The sequence below is a fragment of the Euprymna scolopes genome, chromosome 6 (genome assembly GCF_053919585.1).
Source record: "Euprymna scolopes isolate OS-2025 chromosome 6, ASM5391958v1, whole genome shotgun sequence".
NCBI lineage: Eukaryota > Metazoa > Mollusca > Cephalopoda > Sepiida > Sepiolidae > Euprymna > Euprymna scolopes.
The window spans coordinates 28,362,983-28,380,515 of NC_136487.1; the positions used below are offsets into that span (position 1 = coordinate 28,362,983).

General features: G+C 35.9%; 1 protein-coding gene across 3 annotated transcripts in view; it reads right to left on the minus strand.

Moving 5' to 3' along the window:
- LOC145277588 (uncharacterized) overlaps positions 1-17,533 on the minus strand; it is a 176,595-nt gene that overhangs the window by 135,929 nt on the left and 23,133 nt on the right. For all 3 annotated transcript variants that reach the window (XM_080129102.1, XM_080129101.1, XM_080129099.1), the window contains exon 2: positions 4,780-5,852. In XM_080129102.1, coding sequence (XP_079985228.1) covers positions 4,780-5,767 — 988 coding nt within the window. In that variant the 5' untranslated portion in view covers positions 5,768-5,852. The remainder of the gene's footprint in view (positions 1-4,779; positions 5,853-17,533) is intronic.

A 17,533-nucleotide genomic window follows, 5' to 3' on the forward strand; every position in this document is an offset into this window, starting at 1 on the left:
ATCTTTGAAGGGAATAACACAACGGTTTACTTCAGAAATAATATTTGAGAAAATGTTTAAAATTTAAGGTTTAACCTTCAACAGATTTAAACAATTATAAGTCAGACAATCTTGCTTGAATTTTTAAAAATGGAATACCTGGAAATGTCTTTTCATTCATCAAATACTTTCTCTCAGACAGTTTTATAAAAGTAGTCGTTCATGGGCAGAAGTATAAAGCACTTAGTATCAATGCCATTTTATTTCAAGGATCCATTCTAGGCCTAACCCTCTTCTTAATATTCATTAATGATCTCCCAAATCACATTCTAAGATCATATATGCCGATGATACAACAATCTATGGCAACAATTTGACAAACGTTAATGATCCGGATCTTTTTGATGCTCTCTCTTCCTACTCAAGCATGTCGTGCAATGGGAGTTAAAGTGACTTTTAATACATGTAAAACTAACCTTCTCTCTTTTAACCATCGACGCTCAAACCATTACTTTGCTAGAGTTGAAATTGATGGCTCTTTCCTTGATGTTCTCTGCCTTGAATGGTTTTTAGAACTGACTTTCATTCTAATTTGAAGTTAGATCTGTTAAGGTTACTGGGAAAATAGTTGAATCATTCTACCACTCCAGAAATTATCTCCCTTCCAACTGAATTTGGTCCATTGATGATGCTTGTAATGGAAGTCTTACATCCTAACATGGAATAATATTGCTGCATCTGGGGAAATGCAGCTTGAAGTACTCTTTCCTACTTTAACAACCCTCCATGAGTGAATAAGTCTGAAAATAGAATTTTGAGAATTTAGAACTGCACGCCTGTGGAACTCTGTTCCGTCTGCCTGCTTCCCTCCGGACTACAACTTGGATGTCTTCAAGTCCAATGTTAACAAATTCCTAATGAACCGCCCCCTTAATTAAACACTTCATCAAATCTTCACACTAACGTAATGTACTTGCAATAACCCTTATCCCTGAGTGGCTTCCGGGCCTTGATAAGTGGTGATCACTGTGTAAAAAAATAAAAAATAAAAAAAAAACAAGATATACGAAAGGACTTCTATGCTAAGGAAGGTGAATGCTGTGAAATGCGAACAAATAAACAGACGGACGATTCTGGGGCAATTGTACCCCAATAATGCCCCCTAGGGAGAGGCAACCAGAGTTACACCGGAAAATCCATTTTGGCAAAAATTTACTTTCACTAGGACTAATGTTTATGCATAATTTCAAAAAAATTCCAAGGCGTGGTTATTGAAAAAAGTGCAAACAAATGAACCGACAAACGGGAGTGAATTACTAATTACTATTAGTCCAATCCCTCCTTTGTCGAGGGGGGGGGGGCAACAAAGTATAAAATCAACTTCAAAATCTAATGGACCATGTCTTTTTCTCTTTCTTACTAACTCTTTTTCTTACAGGAGAAACTTTGCTAGTCTTTTTCTAATCTATCGTTATTTCCATAGTATCTACTAAGTTAAATCACTATTTTTTTTTTTTTTTTTTTTTACAAGGTGGTCACCACTTATCAAGGCCCGGAAGCCACTCAGGGATAAAGGTTATTGTAAGTACAGTACGTTAGTGTGGATAAATTTAAAGTGTCTACTTAAGGGGGCAGTTCATCAGGTATTTGTTTACGTTGGACTTGAAGACATCCAATTTGTAGTCAGGAGGGAAGCAGGCAGACGGTACAGAGTTCCACAGGCATGCAGTTCTAAGAAAGAAGCTTTGTTCATGGAATCTACGTTTTGATTTAGGCATAGATAAAGAGTGGGAAAAGGTTTTGACAATGGATTCAGCTACACAGGTGTTTTTTGTAAAAGATTGGCGAGGGGGGACCAGAGATTGGAGTTCAAACGAGCATCTGCCATGGAAATAACGATAAAACAAAGATAGGCTTGCAACGTCTCTTCTGTGGGAGAGAGGTTGCAGGGAAGAGAAAAGTGAAGCCACAAAGTCTATTTTGTACTCTGTCAAGGCAGGATACGCTGTTTTTAGCAGCTCCTGCCCAGATATGGCAGCAGTATTCCATCCTTGGACGTACTTGGCTTTTATATAGATAGAGAATTGCATCAGTAGTGAGATATCTTCTGGAGCAGTAGAAGGATCCCATCATCTTTCCAGCGACCTTGGGAACAGACCTGATGTACGTGTTCCATTTCAGATCAGGAGTGAAGGTCAAGCCCAGAAGCTTGTCAAAACATGGGGCTTCTTCTAGACGAGAGCCATCCATTTCAATTGATGCCAGAAGGGGATCAGAGCGTTGATGATGTAAAGATAGGAGTTTGGTTTTAGATGCATTAAAGGTAACCAGCCACATCTTCCCCCACTGAACCACTCGTTCAAGATCAGAAGAGAGAGATTGGTTGGTTGTTTTTGTTTTACGGCATATCAACCCTTTCCGGGTTATTTAATGCCGAATCCAAAGATTTTAAAGAAAAATTTGTTAATAGAATATGTTTGTTTTCAAGTCGGTTTCTATTTAACCCATAGTTGGGACCCTAACAGGTATTACCCCTCCGGGTCAGAGTGGACCTGGGAGCAATGGCAATTAAAGGGTTGCTCCACACTCCCCAAAGCCCGCAAGCAGGGGCCTCACCACTGGATATAGTTTAAGGTCATATCCAGGACTCAGAAGAGAGAGAATCAGAGAGCTTTGTCATTTACGGCCTTTGATGTGTTGCTGTAGATGGTCGTGTCATCAGCATAGATGTCAACGAATAATTTAAGTATGTGTTTAGGGAGATCATTGATGTAGATCAGGAAGAGAGTTGGGCCCAGGATGAACCCTTGAGGGACTCCAGCATTGATACTGCAGGCCTCTGATTTTTGTCCATCAACCACTACTCTTATGAGCCTATCAGAGAGAAATGATTTAATGATAGAGAGAATATTTCCAGTTATACCGTAGCTGGAGATCTTGTGAAGTAGGCCTTTATGCACTATAAATAGTTTTTCTTTCTTCCTATGCATACCTGGAGTTAAGTGAAGCTTCCATAAGCAGAGATTCTTTCCAAAATTGCCAATCTGTGAAACCCAATATCATTGGGTTGCTTCTCAGCTGACTACAACATGGTCATTTTCAAATCCAATGTTAACAATGTTCATGTTAAGTTTTAGTCATCATTCCCTATTCTGAATGTTTAGTCTCACTGTCCATCTGACAAACCCATAAATCCTTATCCTAGAGTGGCTTTTAGGCCTTGATAAGCGGTGGCTCATTAGAATCGCAATAGACCGAACTGGATTTGGATTTTAATTTGGTATAACCAATTCCATTTTGCTAATCACAGATTACATTTCTTTTGCTCAAACATTGATGCAATTTTAAATGTTTCACCCAATGCTAATCACAAAGTCATTGGATCACAACATTTGTTTGCATTAGCTAGAAGATTACCCGTCCCAGGACAGGTAAAGTTCCCTGAATAGAACAGATTTTTACCACTTTTATGTCATCTTATGAAGATGAAAATTAACATACTAAACCTTTTGTCTAAAACTATTCTAATTTTGATCAGAATACATTACATGATTTTTATTTGAGAAAATGTTGCAAATTTAAGGCTTAACCTTAAGGGGGTTGAAAAACATCATGATTCAGAAAACCTGGTGTAAAATTTAATGCAAAGCTTGTACATTTGAATTTTTATTATGCTCACTAAAAACCCTTTCAAGTATTCCAAAGAAACAAAGTTAGAGAATATTTACTAATTGATCTTTAAAATTTATTGTAAATGCTTCACAAAAATCGGAGGTATCTGAATTTTTATGAAGCGCTTGCCCTTCCTTGCAAGGAAAGGTTTAATGATATTGTCAGCTGGTTGATGGGATAATATTATGAGGGTATTACAAACAAAGGATAAAATTTGATTACTGAAGTGTGATCCCCTTGCAGAAAGTCAGAGAAATAGGAAGCCATATTAAGCATGTACACAGTGGCATGCAAACTTGTAATTATTTAGATATGAGGTGAAGACGATTATGCAAATTTAGCCACCGCTGGGAGTCAAAATGGCAGAACAGAAGGAGATAGATTTTTTGCTCAAGAGACATTTATTTTTAGATGCAACATTGTTCATGTATTTTGTTGTTGATAAAAAAGGACTACAACATCTTATATTAAGAGCGAACATTTTTGCTGTTAGTGAAAGAAGAAAATAATCTGATTTGAGTATGTTCTTTCAACTTGAAATAATTTATGTGACTGAAATAGAAATTAATTAGATACATCCTTCAGTCACGTAAATTATGAATATATCTTTCATTAAGAGGACAGGTAGACATGTTTGTGTACACATTTGCCTTGAAAACGGCCATGGTATAGTTTGTAGGGAAGCAGTTCCCTGATAATGTGTTACACAGATAAGAAGTTCTTAAAAAGAAATTGTTCATTGAAGATCTATGTGGTTTTTGACACACAAAAAAAACATGAAGATACACATTTGATTGCAACTAAAAACACATTCTAAAACAAATGTTTTTTTCAAATCCTGAAAAAGATTCAAGAGATTTCATCAACAACTGAAGATAGAAAACTGAAAATAAACACAAAGACGACGACAACCACTGCTAACAGAAAAATATGAGATGTTCCATTTTTTTTTTTTTTTTTACTGAAGCCATACAAAAACTATTTCAACACCAGAAGATCATATATATATTCCATTTTTAAAAAAAGAATCTTCGCCCCAAATTTGGAAAATTGCAAAATCATAAAACAAGCAACACAGAAAGGAAAGAAAACAAAAAAAAAAAAAAATGACAGATATAGAATAATTACCAAGAATTCCTTCTTCAAGAGTTGGGAGATTATTTCTAACTGATATATCAAAAGTTCCGTCAGGAAGTATCTCTCCATCATTGTAACTGATAGCCGCATTCATTCCGGTTTCACTAGTTGAGCCTGGAGCTGTAACATCAGTCAGAAATGGTATCGGTTGTGAGGCGTTGCTGGCAGTAGTTGTCCCTGTACCAGTTGGCGCAACAACAGTGATCATGTTACCCAATGGTTGTGCCAGTGCCGGTTTGCTAGTTGTAAATGTCACAGGCAGGGCCGATAAGGACATGTTTTTCTCCTCCTGATTATGAGTTATCTCCCCCTGATCAACTTTGACGGTCGCTGCAGGCTTATTGGCAATGGCTCCAGCTGTGGGCAGTGCCTGGGCAAAGCTAAACTTCTGAAATTGCGGCCCACTAAGTGGTTGTCTATGGTTAGCATTGGCAGCTGCAACAAGCAATCTGGGGGCCTGTGCTCCACCCTTGCCATCTTTATCCTGGGGAGTCACAGCAGATAAGAACCGCTGAATGCTTACCGTACTGTTTTCTGTAAACGTATAGACAAGTCCTGCAGCTGATGAGAAAGGAATATTAAGGATATTTGTTGATAGATTATTGCTATTCGTGTTAGTATTATTATTATTAATATTATTATTGGTAATAGTAGTAGTATTACTGTTGTTGCTGCTGCTGGTATTATTAATGGTATTGTTATTGGTACTGTTATTATTACTGTTATTAGTAGTCACAATATGATTATTATTATTGTTATTATTATTGTTATTTATTGTCGTGGGATCTTGAAAAATCTGTGCTGTGGAATGTCGACTATTCTGTAAGAGCGATACTGTAGGAGTTATCTCGTTAACTTGTTGAAGACATGGCTCATTTGTGACTGTCGCTAATGACTGAGCAGGGGAGGGAAAACTGGACGGTGATGAAGAAGATGGTGGCAGTGGTCGTAGAGGTGATGATGAGGATGACGATGACATGGTTCAACCTAGCTGATTACCCACAATCGAAGAGTTGGCAGTCTTTGGAATTCCCACTCGCCATTGGTTAACAGGATACCATAAGCTGAAAGTTGAATGTAAAAGGTGTACATGAGCAAGCTAACGGGAGAAAAAGAGAGAAAGAAAAGGGAAATAATTAGACGAAGAAGGAGGAGGAAAATTTAGCCCGAAAAGAATTGAGATGAGAATTCAAAAGAAGAATCAACTATTTTTCACCTCTCATTTTGTGATGTGTCAGCTAGGGTTATCTGGTACAAAATAATACCCTTCTCCCTACGTTAGTACAGTACAACCACACTATCACAGACTTTCAGAATTTTTTCAATGATAATTGAGAAGTTGTATTATTTAGATTATTCTCAATTATTGGGAGTCTCCACTTATCAAGGCCCGAAGCCCACTTGAGGATAAGGATTAATGACTGTAAGGTGGTAGTGTAGTAATCGTTAATGGTGTAAATTGGGTAGAATTTGATTATTTATGGGGACGACTCAACAAGAACTTGTTTACATTGGATTTAAAGGCTACCACGTCGTATTCAACTGGGGAGTAGGCCAGTGGAACAGCATTTCATAGACAGGCACTTCTGGAAAAGAAGCTTTGTTCATGGAATCTGCGTTTAGATTAAGGCATAGTTAAAGAGTAGGGTAAATCATATAAAGCGGTTGTAGCAAGTCGAGTGTTTCTTGTGAAAGTTTGGCAAGGAGAAACCCTAGATTGGAGTTCAGATGAGCACTTGCCATGAAAATAACGATAGAGCAGAGAGAGACTAGCAACATCTCTTCTGTGGGAAAAAGGTTGCAGAGAAGAGAAAAGGACATCACCTACTAGGTTTTGAACTCTATCAATGCTGGATAGGATGCACCGAACAGCTCCTGTCCAGATGTGACAACTGTACTCCATTTTAGGATGTACCTGGCTCTTATACAGATAGAAGATTGCATCAGCATTGGAGCGGTAAAATGAACCAACTATTTATCCAGCGAGCTTGACAACAGATTCGATGTATGTGTTTCATTTCAGATAAGCAATGAAACACATACCTCAAATCTGTTGCCAAGATCACTGGAAAAATGATTGGTTCATTTTTCTGATCCAGTAGCTATCTCACTGTCGATGCAATCCTCTATCTATATAATATTTCAAGAAGATAATATTTATTTGTTTTATAAACATATTTTTAAGCAATTCCTTATAAAATATGTTAAAATATACATTCCTGTTGCATCTTTGATAGTTTGAATGTGCAGCTTGATGATAATGTGGGGAATTAATTTGCAATGTAATCCTCCATATCTCTTTGGGTGACACAAACACAGGCTGCTGAAAACCTGGGCAACAACCATCCTAGATAACATAGCTCAGTCTATAAATGGCCGCCTTCAATGGTTGAATCAGAATTGGCTAACCATCTCTTGTGACCTTACTCAGGAGCACCATGTTTCAAGATGTGGCACATTTCAAGGAAGAAGTTGGTTCCCTAGCCAGAGTGAATTCCATTGCGAGTACACATAAAAAACAACAAATTATGTTCTTCTAATGCAGAAACAAATTCATCTGTAGAGGTCATCTGATAATTTGGATTGGTTTGGTTGATTTATTTTATGGCATATCAACTCTTTTTGGATTATTTAATGCCAAATCCAGTAATTTTAGAAAAAGGTTTTATGCTTTAAGTTCTTTATATAATCAAATATTTATTCATGGTGTTTGGTTTGGTTGTTTTGTTTTATGGCATATCAACCTCTTTTTGGATTATTTAATGCTGAATCCAGTAATTTTGTTCTTTATATCTTCGAATATTTATTCATGGTGCTTGGTTTGGTTGTTTTGTAGAGGAAAATTGTTGTTTTGGACTTTGCAGAACATGACTGAGTTTTGCAAAAAAAAAAAAAAACAATAAGATCAATATTTGGTGCATTTTAGGAAGCCAGTATCTTCAGACAGCTTGATCTGGTAGCACCAAAATCTGAGAATTTGAATGGTCATCCTAGTAAGAATAAGTATTTCATTTATCTTCGGTGACACACAAAGCGGCGAGAACTGGTGTGTCAACATGATTAATGGAAGTCATTTCAGAGTTTCTTGAGTGGTTTATGATAAAGCCCCAAGTTCTTCTTTTTTGAAGAACCCCAAGTTTGTTGCAGGTTGACTAAGAAACAAGCTTGAATCACTATGTGTCACCAATGCCTGTTTATGTGACAAAAATCAAAATAAAATTTCAAAAGATTTGTTTTTATTGTATTTTCAGATTTTAAACATGGAAATTTGTAAATTTGTCTGAATTGTTTTCTGATTATATTCAAAAGTTAATAATCTCAAAATGATGGTATACGACTATCCACTAGTTTCACAAATTCCTTTATTTCAGCCTGAGCATGAACAGTTCACCCAATCCGTTCCATTGTTGGTTTCGAGATTATTTCCAGTTCAGACCACACAGTTGTTATCAAGGTTTTCATTAATCAGTCTTTCTCTAAAACAAGTGATATTGAATCATTGCTTGGATTTTAGGATCTTGGGCATGATGTAATACTAAATCCAGTTTGGGTGAAGCTTGAGTATGGTAGTTTTGGGTAGTTGCCATTGATCTCAGATCCACTCCTGTTTAAGATAATAGTATTTATCAGGGTTCCAACTAGGAGTTAAATAGTTCCAGACCTTTTGGCTGTTTATTATGACTATGTCTACATCTGCCAGAATCTGATGCAAAGTCAGTGGCGAAGAAATCCCAGTTGCATCTGTATCAATAATTGGTGACACATAGTGATTCAAGCTTGTTTCTTAGTTAACCTGCAACAAACTTGGGGTGCTTCAAAAAAGAAGAACTTGCGGCTTTATCATAAACCACTCAAGAAACTCTGAAATGACTTCCATTAATCATATTGACACACCGGTTCTCGCCAGATCACCGAAGTTAAGCAACATTGAGCTTGGCCAGTACCAGATGGGTGACCATTTGAGAAGGCGAGACACTGTATGTACTGCGAGGTAAAATACCAGGTTGAGAAACTGATGCAGTCTATCCTTCTCTCAAGGGTGGATGGGATTCTCTTAAGCCATGGTAGGCACCCCATCTAGTGATAGCGTCACGATAAAAAATACCCTTGATAACCCTGGCAAAGCATCAAGTATTCAGCTACTGACAAGATTTGAATTACACTACAAACTCGTGTAGTGACTTCAATCTCAGCTACGGCTATGTTGGATGGATGGAATATAGTTTACAGGGTGAAATGAACATTTGTAAACAGGTTATTTAACAAACAGTCGAAGGGAGCTTATATTCTTTGTAACCAAGAAGACTTAGCATAGCATGATTTGTATGTTACTGAGAAGTTAAAATGAAGAGTGCTTTGTTTTACAGCATATTATGCCTTTTTGAGTTATTTAAAGCTGAATTTAAGTAATTTTAATCAAATTGCTTTGAATATGAATTCATGGTATTTGCTTTGCCATCCATCATGCAAATCTATGTACAACTGAACGCAGTTTCATGTTATAATCAGGACAGATTTTACATAACCCATAAATGGTATCTTGGCAAGTACTATCAGAGTAGATCAGAGAGTCATGTAAACAAAGGAGTACGAGGGGTGTGCAATAAGTAATGCCCCTGACTCATTTCCAGTTGTCTGATCTAGCTGAAATTTTGCATGTGCAATGATTTATATCTCTACAGGTTATGTGGCAAATTACAGCTCTGAACTAATTGTAGTTTCTGTTTTACAGGTATTTGAACTGAGTCAGGTGTGAAATGGAGCCTGTTGACTGTCGAGCAGTGATCCGGTTTTTGTATTTGAAAAGACGCACACCACAGGAGACTTTTGATGAAATGAAAGAAACTTATGGTGATAATGCCCCATCATATGACCTTGTGAAACGCTGGCATCGTGAATTCAAACATGGCCGGAAGTCTGTGGAAATAGCTCCCAGACCTGATCGCCCCCCCCTTCTGCCATTGATGAGGCATCTTTCCGTCAAGTTGAGGCTGCCATTTTGGAATATTGGCACATTGCTATTCGCCCAAGATGTCAATATTAGTACAGGGTCTGTGGAAACTATCATTCATAACCATTTGCATATGCATAATGTGTCTGCTAGATGGATTCCTAGGTAGCTCACACCATTCCAGAAGCAAGAACGTGTCGAGTGCTCGAGGATGAATTTGGAGATGGGTCAAGAAGATGACTCAAAGTTTTTTAAAAGACTGATTACGCAGGATGAAACCTGGGTCCATCACTATGATCCAGAGACCAAAGCCCAGTCGATGCAGTGGAAGCACTTGGACTCACCACCTCCAAAGAAGGCAAAGGAGCAGCCCTCTGCTGGCAAGGTCATGCTTACAGTCTTCTGGGACCAGGACGGCGTAGTGATGACAGATTTCCTGGCAAAGGGTACCACAATTACAGGAGCCTATTATGCTTATCTTTTGAGGAAATTAAGGGAAGCTATCAAACTCAAGAGGCAGGGCAAGATCAGCAAAGGTACCCTCCTCCTGTAGGACAACACTCCGGTTCACAACTCGCATGTCGCCAGATCAGAAGCACGGGCGTGAGGTTATGAAATCCTCACCCATCCTCTCTACTCTTCTGGCCTTGTACCCTCTGACCTTCACCTCTTCCCAGCCATGAAGTTGTTTTTGAAAGGAAAGTGTTTCCCAGATGATGCAGCCTTGATTTCTGAAGTCACGTCGTTGTTGGAGGACCAATTTGGGATGTTCTACAAAAATGATCTCCAGAGCTGCATCAAACGATGGGAGAAATGCATAACTCTGGGTGGTTCTTATGTAGAGAAAGACTAATAACTGTGCCAAGTGTCGTTACTCTACTGCTATGGGAAGTGGGTCAGGGGCATTACTTATTGCACGCCCCTCGTAACTTTACACTTCAGAAAATTTTCAAATGAGGGGCTACCAGTGGATTTAATTTAATGTCATACCCAGGAAATCCAGTAGAGCTAAAGACGAACCCATATCCGTCAATGGTAACTGTTGATCAGTAAAGTTGTCTAGAGAAAGTAAACACTTCTTTAAAAAGTGGTTTTTCTATCCGTGAAATATCACCAATTGTTATCAAAATGAAAAACTCCTGCTCCATTTGATGACATGACTTTATTGTCCATTACTATTCAGATTACCCAGCCAGCATAGGATGACTCGTTGGAGGGAGTTAATTTTGCAGCAAAAACTTACTGTGTTGTTTAAGAAGTACTGAAGGATGTGATGCAAGCAGTGGTGATTGAAATTTTACAATCGCTTAACATCATACATTCTCACGTGCCAGAACTCAAGGCTACAAAGAAGGATTGGTCACATCAGCAGTTAGTAGATCATTACTTTGGTGCTACCTCTTATCAGATCTGGACTAGAGCTGGGAATTAAGCTGGCAGAATCCATGACATGAAAGGTCAATTTGAACTTTGCTGCCTACTACACCTTGTGGCAGTGATGATGACGCCAAGATATTTAAACCTCTTAACCTCTTTAATACTAATGGTCAGGGATTGCTAGTGAATTTACTACTCACAAGATACTGCATACATTCTATATTTGGCACGATTAGGTTAGCTTTGACTGTCATCAGTCAGGTTTGCTTTTGTCCACCCCTGTAGGGGATCTGGGGCAATGGTTTCATAGATGAACCCTTCTGATTGACGGTGAAGGAAATAATCCAACCAGCATAAGACGACTTGTTGGAGGGTGTTAATTTTGCAGCAGAATATGTTGTGTGCTTTGAGAGGAAGTGTTGCCATCAGACATGAAGGATGTGATACAAGGTATGGTGATGGAAATTTTCAATTGTTTAACATTATAGACTCTCACCTGACAAGACTAATGGCCATAAATGAAGGATCATTCACAGCAGCACTTAGTAAATCTTTATTTTGACGTTGCACTTTATCTCAGATCTTGACCAGAACGAGGAACTGACTCTTCAAAAGGAATGAGTATAATGCCAATTTGTGCTTTAGTGCCACGTTCATCTGTGGATGTGATGGTGGTGCTAAGATATTTGAAATCCTCATAATTTATAAAAACATCACCAATCAGAATGATCCATGTTTTGTCTGTTAGGGTAGAGCTGGCAGTACATATTTCTATCTTAATTTTTTTTTATTTTAATCCCAATCTTTGATACAACATGCTAAAGCTCATTAATAGCAAACTGAAGATCCACAAATATTTTGACGCAATATTATCTGCGTAATCAGATGATGGTTAACACTTATGCAAAATATTACAATTTAAAACACATCACAAAGAATAAGAGGGAAAATTTGAACATAATTTGTTAAAAACATTTTTCTATCTAGATAATTTCATACAATAATAAATAAAAACATCATAATCTCTCAAATAGACTTTTGAATTAAACCTAAGAAAATATATATATCTCCATTAATGCCAATCTGAACATCAATCTTTTGCTTTTTCTTAAATTTACAATTTTAAGAAGTTATTGTCTATATAAATAAAGTATATAATAGAGATGTTGTATATTAATAAAATGCAAAGAGAAATAAGACGATTTTTAAATATTGGAATTATCACCGAAGAAAAAAACCAAAGAAGAAAAAGAAATCAACGATTAACAGTAAACAAAAAATTAATGGCTTACAAACAACAAAGTTTTCTTTTTTTTTTTGTTCACGATCAAGAAAATGCACAAAAAGTTCATGCACAAAAAATACTGAACACCAAGAAAAGAAAAACAACGCACAAGGCCGACACACTAAAAATAAAAGACACAAAAACTGACGAAAATTTAGTGATGGTGAAAGAAAGAAAAAAAGCAGAAAACCACAAGAATGAGAAAGAAAACCAAACTTGGAAAAAAAATAAATGAAAATACAACCATTTTTTTTTTCTGAGAAAATAAAAGACTTTTTAATAGAGAAGAAAAGTAAAACACCAAAAATTAAAAATAAATCTGCAAAGTACGAAAGATACAAAAAATGCAGTAAAAAAAGAATGATATACACACAGCATTATATAAAGAAAAAAATTTTAATCTTGTTATGTCAACAGACTTTATTCAATTGATATCACATTTCTGTTTGATTTAAAGCTTCTTCAGCATTGTAAAAGCCGATAAAAAAAATAACTCATTCAAATTCAAAGACGACATTCCATGTAATGTCTCTGAATACTAAGCAGCTTTATCTCTTTGCTTTATACTTAGCTGAACAAGGTTTGAATTATATTGAAACATCATTGAATAAAACCTATTTCATATCATGTAATTTTTACAGTCAGTGGTCGGCATGTTGGCTAAAAGAAAGATACATGATTATATATAACTTTAGTTATGAATGCAGGCGATTTATTGACGACCTGGTATGTATAAATGAAGTTTGAAAATACTAAACATTTGATATGTCTAAAGAAGTTAAAATTAAATTGTAAACACACAGAAACACAGGCTACATTTCTTGATTTGGATATAAAAATTGAGGATAGAATATTTATCTATAAAATGTTTGATAAAAGAGATTCCTTCCTCTTTCATATTGTTCATATGCTGTATAGAAATAGTACCTGCCCTGTTTTTATGTTTTTTTAAGGAAGGATTATGTCCAAGTTTCTAAAAATAGCTTGCGTTAAGTTAAAATTAATAGATTTCCTACCCTCAGTTTCTTCTTTAATAATAAGAATGATTAAACAAGGTTAGGATTAGAATTAAATAGTCAAACAATCAAATAAAGCAGTTGCCTGTCATCAAATTGAAAGCTATGTAAGAAATTTAGTATAAAATATTGTTGTGGTCCTAGAAAAAAGAAAATAAATACAAGAAGGTTGTCAGTATTTTCGATGGTTAGTTTTACAGCTAGTATTCTCACATTAAGTCGCAATATTTTTCCCCCATAAGAGTATTAGCCTTACGGTTTATATAATGGTTAGTAAAGTTCATTATGCGTGAACGGGCACGTCCCCATAACAAATATATAATGTATATAAATAATACATATAGTATAGAAAAAACTAAAACTTGTGTGTATGTATATATTAGTGGCTTGGCAGGGCTACAGGGGAGACAACCAAGCAAAAAAAAAAAAATTCATCCCATGGTTTTTATACATAAAGTAAATTTCACAATTATTTGATACTGGAGATATTCATAATCGTACACTATTTTCAAAAGAGGGCTGATATAACATATAAGAAATATTTGGAATCAAGTCTCCCTTTTGCTGTTATTTCAAATCATTTTAAACCATAGCAACAAGTTTTAGCTTCCCCTCCATCAAGGCCAGAGGGAATATATATATATATATATATATATATATATATATATATATATATATATATAGAGAGAGAGAGAGAGAGAGAGAGAGAGAGGGGGGGTTGTAAATAGAAACTATAATAAATATAAAAATATAAAGTAAATAATAATGTAAATACATAAAAATATAAATTTGAAAAAAGAGGGGGTGACAAGAAGTATAATGGATTCATCTGAACGTTATAAAAATGAAGTAGCTTCATAAATAACAAACACTTTTTTCTTGGACAAAGACGGAACACAGGTAAGTCTGACATTTTTAATAACATGAATAGGTTACCAAAAAAAATAATTTATCTAGAGCAAAATATTAGATCCAAAATCATAACGTTTTTACTTTTGTTTTTGCTCTTGTTTTCTAAGGGAGATGGTGTTTGGTCAACACTGCTGGGGTGCCATGATAAAGTACTCTAACCACTGAGTCACGGGTCCCTGTCAGTAGTCTAATTAATGCAAATAATATGAATAACCAATCCTCATTTCAAAAATTCAGAAACGTAATGAACGAACCATTCTCAATTTTGGAATATATATTCTAGGCAACATGGTGGGTAACATGGACGCATTATTATTTTTTGTAAATAACTGGGAGGGCACAGGGTTGAAGTGGATAGTGAAATGAACTGACAACCTGCCAAATTCAAATCCTGTCGGTTCCAAAATACCATTTTCACAGATGGATGTTAGCAACCTGTACATGATTCCTCCCTACAAATACCCGATTCTAAAAGTACTGGAGCAATCAATACTAACAAGAGATTCAAGCCGGTCAAAAACCATACCATGATGATTCATACAAATTCACATTTATTTATATATAATCGATGATTCATTTGCGGTAACCAGTTCATGTGTGGCTATATTGAGGTCAACTGTGATAACTCTATCAATTTCAATTTAAAAAATTAAGAAAACAATTATAAATACATCTACACGTTCCCTATGGGGATGAAATGCAGATGCCCCTGTGTAATTTAGTTGCCATAAGTATATTTTAATCAGCAGGGAGACTCAACGTTGCTCGGGATTGAATGAGGATCAACGAATGTTCCACACGTTCAATACTTTTATTGTCATCAAAATTGGTGGAATTACCTTCTTTTTTTTTTTTACATAGTCATCACCACTTATCAAGGCGCAGAGACCACTCGAGGATAAAGGTTAAGAGTGTCCAGTAGTCAATTGGACAATATAGTAATCGTTAGTAATGGAAATTCAGTAAATTTGTTAACTTAACTTGAATGGCTCATCAAGAACTTGTTTACGTTAGACTTGAAGACAACCATATTGTAGTCAGCTGGAAAGCAGGAAAACGGAAGACAATTCCACAGGCGTGCAGTTCTAAAAAAGAAGCTTTGTTCATGGAATCTATGTTTAAGTTTAGGCACAGATATATAGTGAGGGGAATTATTGATAGTGTTTTCAGCTAGACGAGTGTTTCTTGTGAAAGTTTGGCAAGGGGGACCATAGATTGTAGCTTAGTCGAGCACTTGCCATGAAAATAATAATAAAGCAGAGACAAACTCACAACATCTCTTCTGTGAGATACAGGTTGCAGGAAAGAGAAAAGAATCAAATCGGTCAATTGCCTGCTCTAATCAAAGACCCATCATGGTACAGTGGGAGGAAGCTTCACATGCCTCCTCGCAGTGACTTAGTCCACAATACATTGTAGTTTACATTGTTAGGGTTGATTTTATAAAATTATTTTATATAATGGCTTGAATTAAAGTTAAATATGCAAAGTATCATGGCTTAATTGTGTCCTAAACAGAAGCATTCATTTCAAATGTCATATCAAAGAACATACTGTTGATTTTATATGCTAGCCCCTTTGCTAGTGTGATAATAAAACTTTTAAAATGCACCTGTGATTTTAGGCTGTATCAGAGTATTAACTTTGGTCAAAATCGAACAGTTCCTTCTTCAATGAGATTTTTTTCAATTACCGATTTTTGATACTTATCAGAAGCATTCCAATACAAACCTTATCTAAGAACACTGTTAGACACATAAAATACAGTTTGTGTGAAATTTTTAAAAAATTGATTCAGCCGTTTCAGAATCCATATAGAACCGAATTCACACACACATGCACATACACAAAAAGTGACTTTTATATATTAGTAGAAATACCTTACTACCTAGCTCTATGCCTGTAGTGAGCATTGTTGTAGTAAATATTGAAAGTCTATACTTCCTGGTGTGGGTCATATATATTTGGGAAGGCTATGCACTGTATGTATCATGCCACAACTTAGAAATTTCCAGGTTAGTATCTGGAGGCGCATTTAATTCACTGGGAGAGATGCGCCCCCAGTCTTCATTAAGACATAAGGAAAAACTCTGATGTAAAACCTGAGGTCTACTGTCTGTTCTATTTTGTAACAGCCATTGCACCGACAAAGATTAGCAATTGTACCAAAAAGTGTGGTTGGTTCTGTACAAAGCCTTCACCCCTATAAACAAATCACTTGTGTGGATTTCCGAGGAATTTAAGTTGTTGTAGCGGAGCTCATACATTGAAATCAATGGGAGAATCCATCAAATGAAACAAAAAAATTAATTAAAATTGTTTATCAACATTTCATCATTATTGGTCAAAGACTTTCTTAAGATGACGGATGTGAAGAAAAATATAGATGTTAAAATTCAAAACACATGTTGCATTTATAACAAAAGCATAGACGTTAAAACTCAAAATATGTGAGCATCTTTGAAGTGGAATCAATGCTTCTGTTTTTTTGTTAACATCTAGGCTTTTTTTTTTTTTTAAGTATTTTAATTTGCCCATTTATATTACTTTTGTTTTTATTTTTTTGTTTTGTTTGCTTTGTACCTTTAGAGTAAAACTGAACTCATAATTAATCAAGCTGTAGTCCACCACTTTATATTTGCTAAACTTCTGTCCAACCAACAATATGGATTTAGGCAAGCTCGTTCTATTGCAGATATTTTAACTGTAATGTCTGAACATATATACCATGCACTGGACAAAGTGGAGGAAGGTAGGGCAGTAGCCCTAGATATATCGAAGGCTATTGATAGGGTATGGCATGATGGTCTTCTCATGGAAATCAGATCCTATAGTATTACTGGACAAATACTTAATTAAATCCTTCTTAAATAAGAGAAAAATCCAGGTTGTCCTCGATGGTCATACATCAAAACAATATGATATAAATGGAGGTGTACCTCAGAGGTTAATCTTTGGACCTTTATTATTCTTAATATTCATACATGACCTTCCTGATGAAATTGTCTCGGAGATGGGCATATTTTCTAATGATACTATGCTCTATAACAGACACAAGGAGAAAACAAATGAACACATATCCAAGGCAATAGAGGAAGACCTCCAGTCTGTAGTGAAATGGGGACAAAAATGGAAGGTCACATTTAATGCTGCCAAAATTAAGCTTATTTCTTTTAATAATTACAAGAAACCTTCTCAACCACC